The sequence below is a fragment of the Mchenga conophoros genome, linkage group LG7 (assembly GCF_057382185.1).
Source record: "Mchenga conophoros isolate Kocher_MC1m ecotype Shallow Benthic linkage group LG7, M_conophoros_male_GT1.1, whole genome shotgun sequence".
NCBI classification, from domain to species: domain Eukaryota; kingdom Metazoa; phylum Chordata; class Actinopteri; order Cichliformes; family Cichlidae; genus Mchenga; species Mchenga conophoros.
Window position 1 is genome coordinate 22,246,290 of NC_140532.1, and position 17,028 is coordinate 22,263,317.

General features: G+C 40.6%; 2 protein-coding genes across 3 annotated transcripts; both read right to left on the reverse strand.

The window, feature by feature from the left end:
- Nucleotides 1-1,943: 1,943 nt before the first annotated feature.
- isg20 (interferon stimulated exonuclease gene) lies at nucleotides 1,944-6,384 on the reverse strand. Of its 2 annotated transcripts, none has more exons than XM_085282907.1 (4): nucleotides 6,292-6,384; nucleotides 4,118-4,789; nucleotides 2,943-3,143; nucleotides 1,944-2,764 (listed from the first exon to the last, which is right to left on the reverse strand). In XM_085282907.1, the coding sequence occupies exons 2-4, from the start codon at nucleotides 4,757-4,759 to the stop codon at nucleotides 2,567-2,569; spliced, it is 1,041 nt and encodes a 346-aa protein (XP_085139033.1). In that variant the 5' UTR covers nucleotides 4,760-4,789; nucleotides 6,292-6,384; the 3' UTR covers nucleotides 1,944-2,566. The 2 variants fall into 2 exon arrangements, with proteins under 2 accessions (XP_085139033.1, XP_085139034.1); XM_085282908.1 differs by lacking the exon at nucleotides 6,292-6,384 and adding an exon at nucleotides 5,756-6,266.
- Nucleotides 6,385-7,308: 924 nt separating this feature from the next.
- Nucleotides 7,309-16,818, reverse strand: pdia3 (protein disulfide isomerase family A, member 3). The gene is made up of 13 exons (XM_085282906.1): nucleotides 16,494-16,818; nucleotides 15,351-15,429; nucleotides 15,117-15,234; nucleotides 14,545-14,652; nucleotides 14,241-14,370; nucleotides 14,010-14,126; nucleotides 12,672-12,797; nucleotides 12,177-12,356; nucleotides 10,050-10,158; nucleotides 9,029-9,157; nucleotides 8,723-8,802; nucleotides 8,001-8,058; nucleotides 7,309-7,920 (listed from the first exon to the last, which is right to left on the reverse strand). Exons 1-13 carry the CDS (start codon nucleotides 16,625-16,627, stop codon nucleotides 7,810-7,812), a joined length of 1,479 nt encoding a protein of 492 aa, XP_085139032.1. The 5' UTR covers nucleotides 16,628-16,818; the 3' UTR covers nucleotides 7,309-7,809.
- Between the last annotated feature and the right edge of the window lie 210 nt (nucleotides 16,819-17,028).

A 17,028-nucleotide genomic window follows, 5' to 3' on the forward strand; every position in this document is an offset into this window, starting at 1 on the left:
TGAACTCTGTGCTATCATCATACCAAAACCTAAAGAACTCTTAAAGGCCTTCAGACAAAACATTTTAATGTCCATGAATTAGTAAAATGTTTTTTAACTACTATAAGAAAGATCATCTACAAGAGGTTTATCTTTCAAACTGCAGGCAGTTTGATTTCCCATCCCAGTAATTTTATCCCTAAGTGCAGATCGTCTGATGGAAAACAGTCTCCAAGAACCCCAAAATTATCTCGGGGTACCTGCAGGTAACTATTACAACTTTTGGTCTCAAAGTACATGTGTTCACGATCAGAGACTGCAAAGTTTGAGGTGCATTATAGGTGTGCCAAGAAAAAACAACAACCTTTCTTGTGCCAAAACACACTTTTCCACTAAACATACAGTACGTGCAAAGAATACACATTTTGGAAAATAATGTGCTGTAAAAATAGTAATGCATGGGAGTGGAAATGTGTCTCTAGTTGTTTCAGTGGCTCAGCAACTCGAAATAGTGTTTAAAGGTCATGGGAGGCCATCTGTGCACGCTCTGAAGCCGTCTTGGAACAGGATAATAAACTCAAGTGCACTCGAAACATTATCCAAGGAAGTGAATTTTATATAGAAGAGTGGTTACTAATCTGAGGAAGTTGATGCAGAAATTGCTGGCCAATTTTGCATAACTCTGTGATTGTATTTTCTTGCGATGCTTAGTGTATCGCCTTCATCTGTAGGTAACATTTCAAAAAGGTTCATATGGTTGATCATCCTCTGAATGTTGCTTTTACACGTGAAATACTCAGAAAATCTTATCGCTATAACGGAAAGATGACCAAGAGCAAAAAATAAAAGCAAAAACTGTCAGACATCTTTTCTCTATTGGGTATGTCACACGTATAGAATAAAGGAAGCAGCTAAGATAATGAATAAGGTTCAAAATATACACCATTTTCTTGCATATCTGCACACACAAGCCCACAGATCTGCCTGTAGACATATGTGCGGCCACAGAAGATCTTAAACTTTCCACACTGCTCTGTGATCTGATTAGTTCTCACGCACACAACTTTGCATGAAACAGTCACTTTCTTCATTTTGCGAGACCAATGTCTAAAGTTATCTTTATGCAGCACAGTGAAGCATGATCAAAAAAAATTATTGGCGATTTCATTTCTCTGTTCAAACATGAATAATCTTGTGTTTTAGCTAAACAGAATGACCCCGACCGTGTTAACGTCACTGATGATGCTATGACGAAGGTGCAGGCAGCCAACCAACCAGTAATCTGCTAATTCAGGTCTGATCTGCTAAATAAAGCGATTTGTGGAGCAAAATTAGATGGATTGTGCAAACAATGCTATGCTCTGTTCTTCCCTTGTTGCCTGAGCTTTAGGGCCAAGTCCAGCCTTTAGGTGTGTGCATTTGTGTATGTGTGTGTATAAAGATGCTTGAGAATTAAAGCATGAGATGTAAAAACATATGTACAGCTCTACCTGCAGCTTAATGCACTCGCCTACATAAAGTAAATTGTGCACATTAGTTAAATCGCTGTCTGGAAACAAGTATGTTTCCTTTTGTTTGGCTTATCCTCTAAAAACAGCTTTTGCCAAGTTAAATGAGGATACTGGGCCAGGTTATGGAAGGGGTTTTGTAACCTATTTGGCCAGGGTGCCATCACATCGTTTCACATGCTGAGCCTGTATTTGTGACACTTAATAGTAGGTCTGAATGATCCCCAAATTATTTCCCAACACTTAAAGTGAGATTTCATTATGTAATGCTACTGGTGCTAACAGAAACCCACAACCTGAACTGATATGACACAGTGTGCTTAGGAAACCAACCTGAAAGAAGAATGTACAGTAAAGGTCTTTCATCATCAGGGAATGACTTTAGTGAGGCTGGAGGTGTCTGCATTGTGAACTTCTAAAATTATCCTCACAAGCACTAATATCAAACAATGGGACTTTTTGTTTTTAAACATGATGCAGTTTTATTAGGACATTTCAGAGCAGCTTACAATGTGAGATGATCAAAATACTAACCGAACCCTGCTAAAATCAGTCCACATGACCAATATCAGCTCATAGTAATATTTGTGATTTCCAAGTTTTTCTATCAAGGCAGTAACTAACATTTCAAAAGCAGTCATTCATCTTGTGTTTTCAAGAACAGCTACATTTATGTCATCTTTTCCAATTAATAGATGAATTTTTCAAGGAAGAGCAGATACTTGTTAGAGAACTGCAAACCTCAAACACAAGAGCACCAACTCTTACTTTATAAATACAATCAAGTCTGGAACGACTAATTTGATCAACCATTTCTACAGACAACCAAAAGTCTTTTGTTAGAAGCTCTGAACATGTTTAACATGTTAAACGCAATAAGTTAGAAAGTGTTTTTGTTCCACATTTTAAAGGCATTTCTCTCCAAAGTGATTCAGGACACCTTCAATTTAACATTTCTAACATTCATTCAGATCGGACTTCCATTAACTCTCTGAACCTGCTCTGATGACTACGAACATCATCACGCAAAAGGAGCCTGCTGAGGTATATCCCACTGTCCCACCATTACTTTTCTCCCATTAGCCATCAGCAATGATGTCATCCGGCCAGTACTCGTCCTGCATGTAGTGCTTTGATGAGGAGAAGCTTGGCTCGAGTGGAGCGTCGTCATCCCTCAGCTTGTTCTGCACCTCCTGCTCCCACTCCCCCTCCACCAGCTTGTAGAGGTCGAGCGCAGCCTGAGCATCCTCCACTGAACAATGACCTCGCTTCCCAACCTGAGAGAGTGATAGGATCCACAGGGTTACAACAACAGTTACACGAGCATATTACTAAATCTAGTCTCAGATACCAGAAAATAACTTCAGTGAAAAATGCTGTGACCTGAAAGGAACAATTTTCCAAAACAGCCGCTCATCACTTGTTTTGGAGCGTCCTCTCATCTCAAGCTCTCACCTGTATGCTCCTGTTCAGCAGCTTATTTGCCAGCGTTCTGAGGGAGGGACAGCATTTACTGGGGAAACCGGCCAACCGGCTGAGGAGACGCGTTGTACTCGTGTCCCTGACCATGTGACAGGGATGAACCATGTCCAGTGCCTCAAAGTCATTATAGATGGAGTGGCCCACGACCACTTTGCCTTCAAGTATACTGAGGATCTAAGGTAGAGAGTGAGAATCCATGCAAGGGAACAAGGAGGAAGACAATTTACTTAACATTTTATTTTTTTTTATTTTTTATTTTTAGACTGTAACAGATTCAAATAAGTTTACTGAAGTAATTCCAGAATTCAGGGGTTAGATTTCTGCTGTCATGCATTTCATTTGTAATCTAATTTGCAGATTCAGTCTCTCTCGGCTCTAGCTTGAAGTCTTCATACTTATGTCCTGTGACAGACTAAGGGCTCTAAACTCATCATAAAGTCAAGTGACAATGTTTTAAGTGCTCGTGCGCTGCAGCAGTGCTGTTGTGGAAGGAAAGCTCGACTACACACAGTCTGCATTTAACTTTGTTTTCTGTGAAATGCTTTTATATTTTTTAAAATCTGTTTCAGTCCTCCTGTTTTGCAGTTCGCACTACGTTCTTCTTCGTTAGTATTGAGCTTAGTCTTGGCAGACAACATAAGCGGTACTGCCCCGATTAGCTTCCAGTAGTGCATTGCATTTCCACATTTTTTTAACATGTTAAAATAGACAAATAAAGAGCAAGACCAAGCATGCTTACACTTTCAGCCTGGTACTACACAAAACAAGGAAGAAAAAAAAAAAAGAAAAGGGATGATTCATCGAGATTTAAACTTGGCCAAGAGTTTTAGTTAATGCATCTATTGTGTTCATTTGAGCACCACCCTATTGCACTGCCGGTGGGGTGACGATAACACCAAGGTTATCGGCTGAAGGGAAAAAATTAAAAGTTAGGATTCCACTTTCTTCAAATAAAAACTCAAGTTGGGCACATGATAGAACAAAAGTCTGATATACAGTCCTCCTCCCCCCATGATGACAGAGTGTCCTAAAATGATTAAACTGAAGTTTTTCTCCTCAATCCACCAGATTATCCCAGGAGAACAGTCTCTATTTTAGAGCCCAGGTTAAATCTTTCATCACTGTTGTCTACAAACACTCAGACGTACCTCTTCTCTGGCTTGAATGAAGGGTGTGGCGTTGAGGAGATGATGCCTTCGGATGCCGCTCCAGCGAGTCCTGAAGTCTGTGACAGGCTGACAGGGTTTCACGTATTTATCATACAGCACGTTCCCATGATAGTCCAGGATGCTGCAGCGGGCCAGCTCGCTGCAACGTCCTCCAGACCCTGTCCCCACCATCTCACAGTCCAATGCCACCACTGTAGTCGGGCAGGAGCTGAAACACGGCGAACTTCGACCACTGGCTGGAGGACTGGCTTCAGAGGAGAAGCCACTGTCCATCTCCCACCGATCTCCAAGGGCCGCAATGACAGAGTGGTGGTTAGCTGTTCCAGACACTGATGTATGTTTGGATAGATCAGTGCTTTCAGAGTTCAAAGTGCTTTGATTTTCCTGTTCTGGAGCGCTCATTTTAGACCTTTTGATCAATACGTTTGTATCAAGTGATTCATGGTGGGCGTCCGTTCTTTTCATCTTCATGTTGGCGATTATCCTCTTTTCCTGATGCCTCTTCCTGGCTCTTGCATTCTCCATGGCGCAGAGCACCATGGCTTTTTTACAGAGATACCGATAATTGCTGAGAAGACCTCGTGAGGAGGCTTTTCTCCTGTTTGATGACTCTGCCATCATTGATTCGTGGAACAGTTTTCACAGTCATGTCTGAGGAAACAACACAAAAGTCAGGATAGTGATGACCCTTATTAAAAATGTGGCTCATCATGAACTGCAGATTATTGAAATGATGTGAAAATGATTTTAAAAAATTGTTAATGAACTATTCCTGTACAATACACAGTACATGGGGATTGACAAGTCATTAGCCGGTTAGCATATCCTGGATAACCCAAGGAATACACCAGGCACAAATTAGCACCATGTTTCACATGCAGTTTAGTTTCATCCTTTGCACAACTTCCCTCTTTATCTGCTTTTTACACAGCATCAATAGAACCAGCAATATGAAGCAGGTCTGGTGGAATCACAAGCACCATCTTAGGAGGAAATGATTGGCTAAGGCAGGACCACACCCAGTGTAATTCCTAATACTAATACAATAACCAGAACTTCAAATTTCATCTGGAATGACCTGAAACTAGAGACTTTGAGATTGCGGTTTGAGCATGAGCAGGAGAGTGAATATCTTGGAGAAGATGAAGCTGTAAGGCAGGAGGAAAAGAGAAAGACCACAGAGTAGATTAATTATGTAGTGAAAGAGGACATGCAGAGAAAGGTCTGAGGTGATAAAAGAGGATCCTAGGAATTGTGTGAAATGAAGGGAGATGTGGTGATCCCTAAATGGACCCGATCAAATAAGGGATGAATGAATTAATAAATGCAAATGTAAGGCATTTTGCGCACTTGCTCCACTTTTCAGACCCATAGGCTGTATCGATGTTCTGCAAACATGAGGAATTCTTCACGTTTTTAGGATTGGAAAAAACACCCAAGGAGGACTGTCCCTGCATAGTCGCATTTTTGGTACACCTGAAAGGGAATTTTAGCCAATGCGAAAGTAAATCACTTTGATATAGCCCCGTTTTTGGTACCACCTGAACATCGTAATTCTCCAGCCACAATAATCTGGACACGTGGCCATACTTACGGGTGCCTTTAAGGGCCACATACCTGACACTAACAGTTTGACTCTTCTTAGTGGCATAAATATGATGGTGGTGTCAAGTTAAAGTTTAAAAACTTTTTCCTCGCCAGTCTTCATGTTGATAAATAATAAATCCAGCATACAATTCAGGCTGTATATACAAAGCACCCATCATCCAAACATCATCCGCCTGGATGATCCGGATATGACGAGGCCTTGATAGATTGTAAAAGCTTACAGTTTTGTTTTGTTTTTTACAAAAAACGCGCTTGGCACTTTTGAAATCAAACACTAGCCGGTAACATTTCAGGAAAAAAAACTGAAGCTCATGTAAAACGACTTTGCATGTGACTAAATTCAGCTGGAAATTCCACGTATTTAAACACAGTTTGTCTCTCAGTTTGATTATAAAAAGAAAAACCCCAGCGAGCCGCAGAAAGTCGCGTTAAAAATAAGACAACGCCCCTTGAGATCGATTACAAGCATAAACGACGTATTTCTGAACGCTGACAAACACGAGAACAGAAATGAATTGAGAAAGAGTAAAAATATCTTACGTTACCTTCTGAAACAGCACGTGTAGGGTCTGAACATGCCCGGACAAATCGCCTCTACTCTTTAATCCCATTGGTTCAATCTCTTCTTCTTTAGTTTACTCAGACAAACTCACATGCGGAGTCGCCGCCTATTGGTTGGGTGCGTACCCGTGCGTTGTCTAATATTAAACTTTGTTTGATGATGTAAAACATGTAAGCGTGACAAATATGAAAATAAATAAATACACAAGAAAAGTCTGAGAATCCATCAGCGTCTTCATTTCCTCCAGAGACTCTGGGTTTTTGCTATTTGCAGCAACATCAGCAATCAGTTTTGTATGGGACTGTAGTTGCTCTCTGATCTCCTACGGAGATGATAAAGTGATCTCATCTTGTATGTTATATACAGTCCGTAATTCGGACCGCTGCCAAAAACACATGAAAAAAAAAAAAAAAAAAAGAATAAAGATTTTAGCATTAGCTACCTGTAATATAGCCTAAGGGTTTGGAAATGTCCCATTAACAAAACACCTCTCTTTCTTTGCACTCAGTGGAGAGGTACTAAAATAAATCTCATGTGAATCCCACATTATTAATTGTAGGACTATAAATGTCCCCATTTACAAAAATGCGGTGGCATTTTAGCTTCTAATCAAGGTTAACATCTAGATTTCCAACATGTGAACTGTACCCCCCCCCAAAAAAAAATAAAAAAAAGCTACAGATCAGTAAATATCAGAAAAATGATGTAGATGCACTGATTATTTGGCTTATATTTATAGTATTTTGTGATTGGGATAACTTTCTCCAGCCCAAGAGAGGCTGGTTTAGTGATATTTAAGGTAAATATAACCAAATAACTCAAATTTGTTTTTGAAGATGTGACACACACACACACACCTTGCTTAAGTCTCAGTTTCACTACAGATACATCAGTTGTTCACATTTAGCCACCAAATATTAATTTCCAATTAAAATGATCAACTATGTCTAAGTGTGTGCCAAACAAGCGTTTGAGTTGATAGAAAAGACTTCAGAGTTCATTTTGGTTTTGTGGGCCTTTTTATTTCACAATCCTTCCAAATGTACAAAATCAAAGGCATGTTACAAAAAAAAAAAAAAAAAAGAAGAAAAAAAAAGAAGAAAATAAAGAAAATTTCACCATTACCGTGATTCCCCTTTGATGACAACAACAAGAAACTAAAGCGACAGATGACAGACTGTATCAAACCAAAGTGCATCAGCCTGAGGTGTAGTAGACAGACCAGGGGAAATAGAAATCTCATGTTTTAAAAAAAGTCATCCCATCTTCCCTAAAAATTGGTTTGTTTTGAAATATTGGGCAGACCCTGGCCAAAACCTCTCCACCTTCCACAGCATTCCCAGTGCAATGAGGACCTAAAGGAAGGGCCACGTCTTTGACTTCAGACCATTCGGTAGTTCACTAAGAGAGAGGAATATAATTTAGTTCTTTTTCTTCCCCAATCCTCCTGTTGTGGTGGTGGAGGTAGGGAGGGGTGCTGCTGAGTTCCTGTTTGGAGCTTTTATAGCTCTGACTTCTTCTTCTTCTTCTTCTTGGACTCCTCCTGCATCACCAGCGGGTTTGAGGCCTCCCTCTTCAGGTAGGAGATGAAGTCACTCACCTCGCGACCTCCCTGCAGCAAAAGCAGAGGGTTCATCAGCAAAGCACAGACATCACTTTGCCACTGTGAATGGCACTTTAACAGACACTCACCTCATATTTCTTTGGGCTCAACTTGTGTCCAGCTGGAGAAAAGTAGATTGTAGGGAATCTAGAACAGAGGTTGAGGACAAAGATTATGATTTCATGTATCAAACTGCACAGGTAATCACACATGCATGTTAACCTGAGTTCCTTCACCTTTCCCAAAGTCAAGCTTCTCACATAGCTCACAGCTAATCATAATCAGTCTGTAATTAAGCTTCAGGATGTCTGCAGTTTCATGTGCAGTGTTCTGCTCCCCCCCTTTTATCAGTGATGAAGATATGTAGCTGAGAGAATACAGGAACAGTCTCCAAGTTATGTTGAAGGGAACATACTGTATGCTCTGTCATCATGGCAGACAGATATGGTCTTTAAATTCACTCTAATGTCACATACAGGACTCAGCGTGAAGCTTATGGCTGACCCAAATTGTACACCTTCACATGGTACAAGAATGTCCTGACTGTTCCGCTTAAAGAAAATCTGCAATATTGCAAAATTCTGTCCCACATTCCTCATCCCTCTTTTTTTTGTAAAATTAAAACATATTCTAGCTGCTTTGACTGCTACTAAAGAGTTTAACAATTCACCACACTCAGCTGCTCACTTTCACTGATGCTGCTCATCTTGAACTGTCCACAGCATGAAGTTGGGGGGGGGGGGGGACCATAAACCTTTAATTTAATTAACAGCCCAAGCCTTATCGTCACATTAAATGACTCAGCACTCACCCGCTGACTTCATATGGAGATGGCACATCATTGGCTGTGGCGTCCATTTTGGCAATGACGACGTTGGGATCATCGGCCAGCTTTAGAAACAAACAGGGCAAATTGTTAAGTCTTTCCAAGACAATTCACTAAACCTTAACATCCACACGTTAGACTAGTCTACAGGCTGGGTGATGCAAGCCAGAACAAAAGCAAGCTAATCCAGGAGGTCACATGACTTAAAGTTCTGGATAAGTTACTTAAGAACATGTTATTGTTTTAATGCGAAAGATCTGAACTAGCAGCAGTTCAGGATCGCTCGCTCACCTTCTCTCCCAGCTCTGTGTATTTGGGCTCCAGGTTTTTGCAGTGCCCGCACCACGGAGCGTAGAATTCAATCAGCACGTCTTTGCTGTCATCGTTAACGATGGAGTCGAAGTTTTCAGCCACCACAACCTGAAGAGACATTGCAGGTATTAGAGCTGGTTCTGTACTGCAGCCATTTTCCCACCTGAAGTACCCAGAACTTCCTCCACTCAAAGGCTATTGTCTGTTTCTACTAATGTGCTGATGCATGCTCAGTAATCCAGATGAGGTAAGATGATGAAATCATTGCTTCCAAATGAACTGAATGATCTTTCTGGTTTTTGAAAACATTTTTACCTCTGATTCACTACTTTTGTACCTCACCAGAGTTGCAGTCTCATTGATCCATTTAATTATTATCATTTTTTTTTTTAAGCCATCTTGCAAATTTGTTCTGCTGTTCCCAATCGAGAGTGCTGGGTTCCACTGTTAGGAATAATCTGACTGACAGCTCCTGCAGTGGACAAACGGCCTTAGGCTTTATCTCTAGTCCTAGGCAACAGTAAAACTTAATCTCCGTTAAAGCTGTCAAAACATGAGGCAAGAGTGTGAAAGGAAGGGGGTGGGGGGTGTTGTAGACCGATTATACGAGTTGTGATTATGCGTTGTCACTGAATTAAGCAGAGTATCCAGGATAATTGCACATCCTCACGGTGCATTTATACACAGCACAGAGCTCCATCCATCCACGGCTGAAATCTTTCAAATAAGATGTAGCTACTAAAAAAGAAAGTGGACTTGAAGGCAGTTCACCTCAGAGACTGGACAAACTAGGCAACTGCACTAAACCTCAGCATGACAATCATTTCTTAAATGAGTCAAAGCTACTCCAGCCGAGGCAGAGAATAAACATTTGCAGCTGTAAATGATTATAGGCCCCCTTTAGTCTTAATGTACGTTTAAAAGCATAAAGCATGTCCATGATACACAAAGAAAGTGTTTAGTACAAATCTTACAAGTGTCAGAAAAAAATTGATCTCACCTTAACAGGTCCATCGTTGTTCTCTGGGATGGGTTCTGATTTGAGATAGCGCTTCAGCTTGCCATCAAAGTAGTCCTGCAAGAAACGCTCCAGAGCTTTTCCATCACGACTGTTGAAAGACATTCAACGAGTCAGTAAAGTCACAATTCTCCTTGAGCTGGAAGTCATTAACTAGGCACAGTTCTTTTAGCAAGCGCCTCATCTACCGATTAGTTTCTTAGGCAACCGAGGTGGGAATCAGACACTATGGGTATCGCTTAGGTTTTATCCCATAAAGAATGAGAACACAAAATTGGTCCAAAAACCTCACATGTTCAGCTGTGTTTTTGTAAAAAAAAAAAAAAAAATAACAATGTTAGTCTTTCCTGAAGCTATGGGGCATATATGGTATCACTCTTGGCTGGAAGCAGTGCTTAAACAATTGGAGGAAGAAACAAACAGACAAAAAAAAAAAAAAAACAAAAAAAACCACAAACTTTGTCCAAAAACCTCTCATGTTTAACCGTTTTCCACTTTTTCTTTGGTCATTTTAGCCTTTTTGGCCAGGGTGAAGGGAGTATCTGCCATCAAACAAGAGGACAGCCGCATGTAGCTATGATGATGTTTGCTAGTTCACCTTACATGCATTAATGTAATAACGTGGTTAGCCTACTCAACTTAAATTACACACGAACAACATTAAGCTACTCACGCAGAGAAGAACGGCTGCTGCTGCCATCAAATACGGCGCATTTCTCGGCTTTTAAAAAAAAAAAAACAACAAAAAACGCTATGCGTCGCCAGGTGTTTCATCGGATTCTTGGTGTTACCTCCTTTGACAGTATCACAGTATCAGCTTAAAGCACTTGTTACAGGCTGCTGAGTTTGCATATTTTGCTGTGAAGTACAGCCAGACTTTCGACCGCTTTGCCTTGGGCATTTTTAATCTGTAGCTCTGCTCTTTAAAAAAAAAAAAAAAAAAAAAAAAAAAAAAAAAAAAAACGCACGGACCTGGACCCGCCTACTATCCTCGGAAACTTAACTCATTCACTGCCATTGACGTCTATAGACGTCAATTACGTTTTTCAATGGGAGGGGCTAAAATACAACCTCTGGCAGCTTGTCAGTGAATTTTATTTTTTCATATATTTGTAAATAAATTGTTTTGATAAAACAACCTTTCTCAGTGTTATTTCTGTTTTATAGAAGTGAAAAACTATTTTATATGTTAGAGGTGTCACAAAGCAAGAAATATTAGTGTCAAAGGCACTTTTCTGCTTGAAATGTATTTTTCACAAAAAGCTCGTTTTCTCCCTTTTTTTGGTCAAAACAGGCATTTTTGGTGGAACCCACCTCTCTTCTACAGCTGATTACTAATGAATGGAAAATGGTAGAAACAAGCTTTTTTTTTTGGATGAATGCAGAGAGTCTGTTCTTCATTTTGGTAGGTTCAGCGTTTATATGATCATAACACACAGTTTTCTGTGGCTCTTCAAAAATGAGTAAAAATGCTCAAAAACCCTGGCAGTGGGGAGTTACCCGATTTGTAAATGGCTGGCAGTGAATGAGTTAAAATGATTGGTTAGAATCTAAAGTGTATCACAGCTCAGGAAAGAGGAAAAAAAAACAAAAACAAAAACAAAACAAAAAACCCACTGAAATAAAGCACCGAAATGTGCGCTGCTTTTCGGTCTGTTACTACCAGTACCCATCCCTAATCACCACATTTATACATTTTGTGATAAGGCGAGTTGTGCAATAAATACTGTGATATCACCTTTTCTTAAATATAAATTTTAAAGTTTAAACTTTGTCAATATCAGTTTTATCCAATAAGGTCAATTTCTTACTTCAGATATGCTGCAAATGAGACAGAGCTTAAACAGTTCCCAAATGCTACCATCTGTAACTGAATGGGGGTCAAATTGGCAATTACATGCAGTCTTGTTCATTCCCAGATTACTCCATTTATTTCATAACATATTTGGTGTCCAGTTTTTATACAGTTTTGCCACACCATCACAAAACTACACTGTTTAGAGTTATACTCTATGTAGCAAGGGTTCTATTAAATCCAACTAGCAACTTGTGACGTGATCTGTGTGTGCACTGGTGGGGAATTGTGGTGAAAAGTTGTCCTGGACTTACGAGAACTCCTCAGTCATGGTGTATTTGTCTCCTTTGGCGGTGCGGATTGCCACCACAGGCAGTTCGCCACTGGGATTCAGGCCAAACTCAGACAACTCGTGGCTGAACATGTTCTTGTTAGCTACAGCAAAGTTCAGCTTCTTGCCCTGATCCAGGAAGCCCTTTGCCACCTTCATCACCCTGAAAGATGCCAAGATGGTTTTTAATCATGCTGCCAAAAACAAAGATAATACTGTGGAGGATTAAATTAAGGTATTAAAAAAACAGAAAGATCTGGTCTCATTTTCGTTTCTTAGCATGTGGCTAACTGCCAAAGGGGAGGTGCATGGTCTTGTACTAAACAGAAAACAAAACTTATGATATTCAAGATCGATCTGAGAATCAGCCATCTCTGCACAGTGCAGATTTAAAGTCTGCAGGGAAACGGCAGCTTCAGAAACAGAAAAACACCACAAACCTTAAATGAGCTCCCCCCCCCCCCCCCCAAACACCTACCTGTTCCTCCAATAGTTGGAGCCTTTAGGGTTTTTCTCATAGTCAACATCATAATAAGCCACCAGAAGGTCCTTCCCTTTCAGCTGGTCCTTGTTGTTGTCATTCATGTGGGGACAGAATCCAAAGCTGAGAAAAACAAAGAACACACACAAATAAATAAATAAATCAAAGTAGAGCTTTGAGTTTAGCCTCCAAATCTGCGATGCTGAAGCAAAATGAAATAAATAAATAGGAGTATCCTGCATTGTGTGCACATGGGCTTGGGTTAAAAAAACAAACAAACAAAAACACTACGTGTAGACTGGTTATAGCAGGAGCACTTGTAAACCACGCGGAGGAGATAAGCAAACAACTGCTCTCTGCAGGTGCGTCAAATGTCAAAGTTATTACCCAAAATAAAACCCATATCAAGTCCCTATTATCTGTAACGCTGTTGCAGTGGTGGAGGTGCATATCTGAACACCAGCTTGCGCTAAACCACTTTCAGGTGCATTCTTTTCTTCTCTCTGATGTCAGTTTAAGTGGATACCCTTAAACCTGTCTCAGGTTTCTGCAGCTACACCCACCTGCAGTTCAAACTCTGCAAGGAGAGCCAATCACAAAAAGGCTTGCTTAAAAGGGAGACCAACTGAATCTGCTTGTGTCAGACAGAACTGAAATAAGGGAGATCTAGATCCCCAGATAGGATAATTAAAGCCCATTTTGAAATGTGAATCATGCAAAGCTACTCTAGTACCAAAATCCAATAGTATATATAAAACTAGAACGAGCATGATTTCCCTTTAAATATTCAAACTGAAGGGACAGTTCAAACATATTTAAAAAAAACCAAAGTAAGCTTCATATTAATGAGCTTCAGAATTATACAATTAAAACCATGTTGGGGGGGGAAACAAAACAAATCTGCCTGGATCAACTGCATGTACTTTATAAAGTGGGTTGAGGTCAAACTCACACTCTGAATATAAACAAGACCTCAAACAGCAGAGTTTCCATCTTAGCTGATCCCCTTCAAGACTGATTACACAATGGGTCACAAAATCATTTTTTCCTTTAACTGAAGATTCAATTATCTACTGGTGTTATTACACTTTGAGGCCAATTTACTATGAAGTAATATTTATTCAGTGCCAAACTCTTTGCTACTGCCAGAACTGAACTGTGTCCCGAGAGGACAACTGCCTACCAAACAAGTTCCTGTTGGCACTGGGCCAAACTTGTAAATATGTACCTTTGAATGAAAATTGACTTCGTATTTAATCCTAAACAGATCAACTATTTATAGACTGATTATTTTGATGCCTCTACAAAGTGTCTCTTCTAAAAAGCAGGACTCACATGTTGTCCTGGATGAATCTCTTGATTTTGTTGCTGGTGTATTTATCCTCACTGAATTTGACCGAGCTGTCTTCAAACTTGTTGTTGAGTTGGGGTGGACGGAACAAAACGACTCCCCTGTAAGCCGAGAAAGAAATATTTCACTAACAGCAGATACAAAGGTGAGACCAAATGTGCAATAGTGTTATTTTTAAATGGTTTGGTGAGAGACGTCTAAAGAGATCTACTCACTCTCCCTCAATGTCATGGCTTTTGAGGAGAGCCTCAGAGTTTGTGTGGGCGAAGCGGTAGTTGTCCCTCAAGGCGCTCGCTGCCCTCAGGAACTCAGCCTGTTCTTGGCTCTTGTCATCAGCAAAGAATCCTGGGAAGGAATGGTCAGTCAGACCAGGATTCAATATCAGCAGCAAAAAGCGGCAATAGTGTCTGAACAAAAAGTGAGTAACATAAAATACCCTAAACTTTAAATTATGAAGAATGTTACTAGTGAAGAGCTTTAAAAAGACCTTTAGAAAAGTTTCCTTAACTAGATGCTTACCAACAACACTTGCATCTTGATCTGCAAGAAACTTTTCTAGGTCTGCGTTATCCTTGAGCACCACAGAAGCTGGACCAGCCTGCTTCTTCAGGAAGCCGACAATTCCATCTGCAAAGAGAAGTAGTGAGGTGAGAAGGATGCAAAAAGACAACGAAGAGCCACAGGACCAGTCGCCTGCTCATTTGTACACTGATTTAAGATGCAAACAAACTGAATGAGTGGGTGATGTGGCAAAGAGATCAATTCACATCTCTTGTGGTAGAAAACTTGCTGGTTTTATCTTGGAAGTTCAGCTTAACAGAGTACGAACGTTATGCTCTTTTGTATACGAGGTTCCAGTTGTATGAATTTTATGTTGAAAATTCCGTCACTGTTAGCCATGTCTTGTTCCTTTACCTTTAAAGCTGGTGTTGTGGAAAACTCTGTATCCTTTAGTTACCTCTCCACATAGCCCTCATTCCACTAAGGATATCATTTTCACATATAAAGAATTCCTCCAAGAGGCAGATCGAACGCCAAGTTAAACACCTAACTCTCAGATCTTCCAGTGCTAAAAGACATGAGGGCAATACCTGCAGTTCTGGGACCATCATAGGGACCAGATTCATCGCCATCCCTGAAGATCTTGAGGGTTGGGTAGCCACTGACGCCATATTTGCTGCATATGTTGCTGTTGGCAGTGCAGTCAACCTAAGCAGAAAAGCAAATTATTCTCACTTTTCGATGAGACACAGAGCACTGCAGTTCAGAGTGCAGAGAAGCCACACTGAAGTGGACAAAGTTAAGTGATCTGTGTTGTGCAGTACCTTGGCCAGTGAGACGATGCCTTTCAAACGTGTGGCTGCTGCCTCGTACTCAGGTGCCAAACGTTTACAATGGCCACACCTAAAGTCAGAAGATATGGATTAGTCAAACAAACAAAAAAACAACAACAAAACTTTAGGGCCTAGCCAGATGAAGACCTCAAGGTAGACCTAGTGGAATCTGATGATGCAACCTAACTATGTTTGAATAAATGGAAACAGGTGTAAGTACAAGCAAAAACATGAAAAATGTACTGAAGATTTAATTAGCCACATATTGTTACAGCTGTGCTTCATGTTTTCTCAGGTACCTATATAAAAGTTGTCCTTAATATAAGACAGACCATTATTATAATATTGCTTGCGTTTTCTGTAGGTCGAAAACCCAAAGGTTTAGATTATATTGAGAAAATAAAACCAAGACTAAATATTAAATCTTCATAAAAATTTGTGAATATTTGCCTTTTTCAAACAATTACAGAGTTTGAAAAGACAGCAGACAGCACAAAATGTACTCGTTAGTGCTTTATTATAAGGAATACTGTACATTTTTATTTTATTCAAGTTTAGCACAAGGGTACACGTCACATTTCCTCTGGGCCAATCCCAGGTGGACACCAAAACTTTCCTGGCCAATCAGAAGGTTACAACAATGAATGGACACACCCCCAACTTCCTCAGCCTCATTCGCACATAATCTCTTTTTTCTTTTTTAAAAAAAAAAACCGGAAACTAAGCGGAGTTAAAATACGACTAGTTAGTCACTGTTTAAGGTAACATTTTCAGTGTGCCACTAAACTGCAGCACCTCTTAAAATGCGACGCAAAATAAAACGCAAAACACATAGCGAATTAGCCTGTGCCTTTCGACTAATAGCTAACATGCTAATGCCTGGTCCTACGCCAAGAAGCGAGCGAATTTGACAGTTCTGCCTCCACTAAAGTTAGCAACAAACAGCGATGCAGTTTGCACAATTAATTGCACGTTTCCGACAAAACGAAATTCCCCACTGACATCCACGATACTGAGAGTTCTGCAAGTGGGTACCGCTCAACTGTTAACCGCAAAGAGAGTAAGCTAGGATTCGCGTTTTTCACTTATGCAAATTTCTCTGATACTTCGGAGAAAACATGTGACAAGACTCACCAAGGGGCAAAGAACTCCACGAGAATTAGCTCATGGTCTCCGATCCTGCTTTCGAAATCGTCATCCGTGTACTCAAGCACATCACTGGCTCGAGAGAACCCGGCGAGAGCGGCCAAAAAGATGAGTCTCAACATCGCACACGGCGCTTACTGAGTCCTTTAGTTTGCAGAACGGTTTTAGGATGCAGATGGGGTCTGTAGAAGCGCCCCTCTTCAGCTGTGCTGCAAGGGGAAAGCCAAGGATGCGAGCTCCTCAGACAAGGCCAAGCGCAGACTGGTCGATAGAGAAAGAGAAAGGAATGGAGGCGGTGTAGCCCTTCACACAGGCTGCGAAAACTCTCATAACCACAGTGTGGCAGCCTCTCATTGGTTCATTTACACAGTCACTCTGCCTCGATTATCCAATCAGAAGGAGGCAAATAAGACCTCATCGTCTCCAATCAGGAATGGGCAAATCATGGCTTTTTAATGTCAACACAGCGACCTGTCCAGGATGTACCCTGCCTCTTTCTCTATGACAGGTGGGAAAGGCTTCA

Excerpts from the sequence above, each read along its gene's own strand:
- isg20 (XM_085282907.1), bottom strand. The coding sequence starts at position 4,759 with ATGATGGCAGAGTCATCAAACAGGAGAAAAGCCTCCTCACGAGGTCTT. Across the intron at positions 3,144-4,117 it reads TCATTCAAGCCAGAGAAGAG|ATCCTCAGTATACTTGAAGG; the intron begins GTACGTCTGAGT and ends TCTCTACCTTAG. Across the intron at positions 2,765-2,942 it reads TGCTGAACAGGAGCATACAG|GTTGGGAAGCGAGGTCATTG; the intron begins GTGAGAGCTTGA and ends TCACTCTCTCAG.
- pdia3 (XM_085282906.1), bottom strand. The coding sequence starts at position 16,627 with ATGTTGAGACTCATCTTTTTGGCCGCTCTCGCCGGGTTCTCTCGAGCC. Across the intron at positions 15,235-15,350 it reads GCATCGTCTCACTGGCCAAG|GTTGACTGCACTGCCAACAG; the intron begins GTACTGCACAAC and ends TTTTCTGCTTAG. Across the intron at positions 10,159-12,176 it reads ACCATGACTGAGGAGTTCTC|TCGTGATGGAAAAGCTCTGG; the intron begins GTAAGTCCAGGA and ends GTCTTTCAACAG.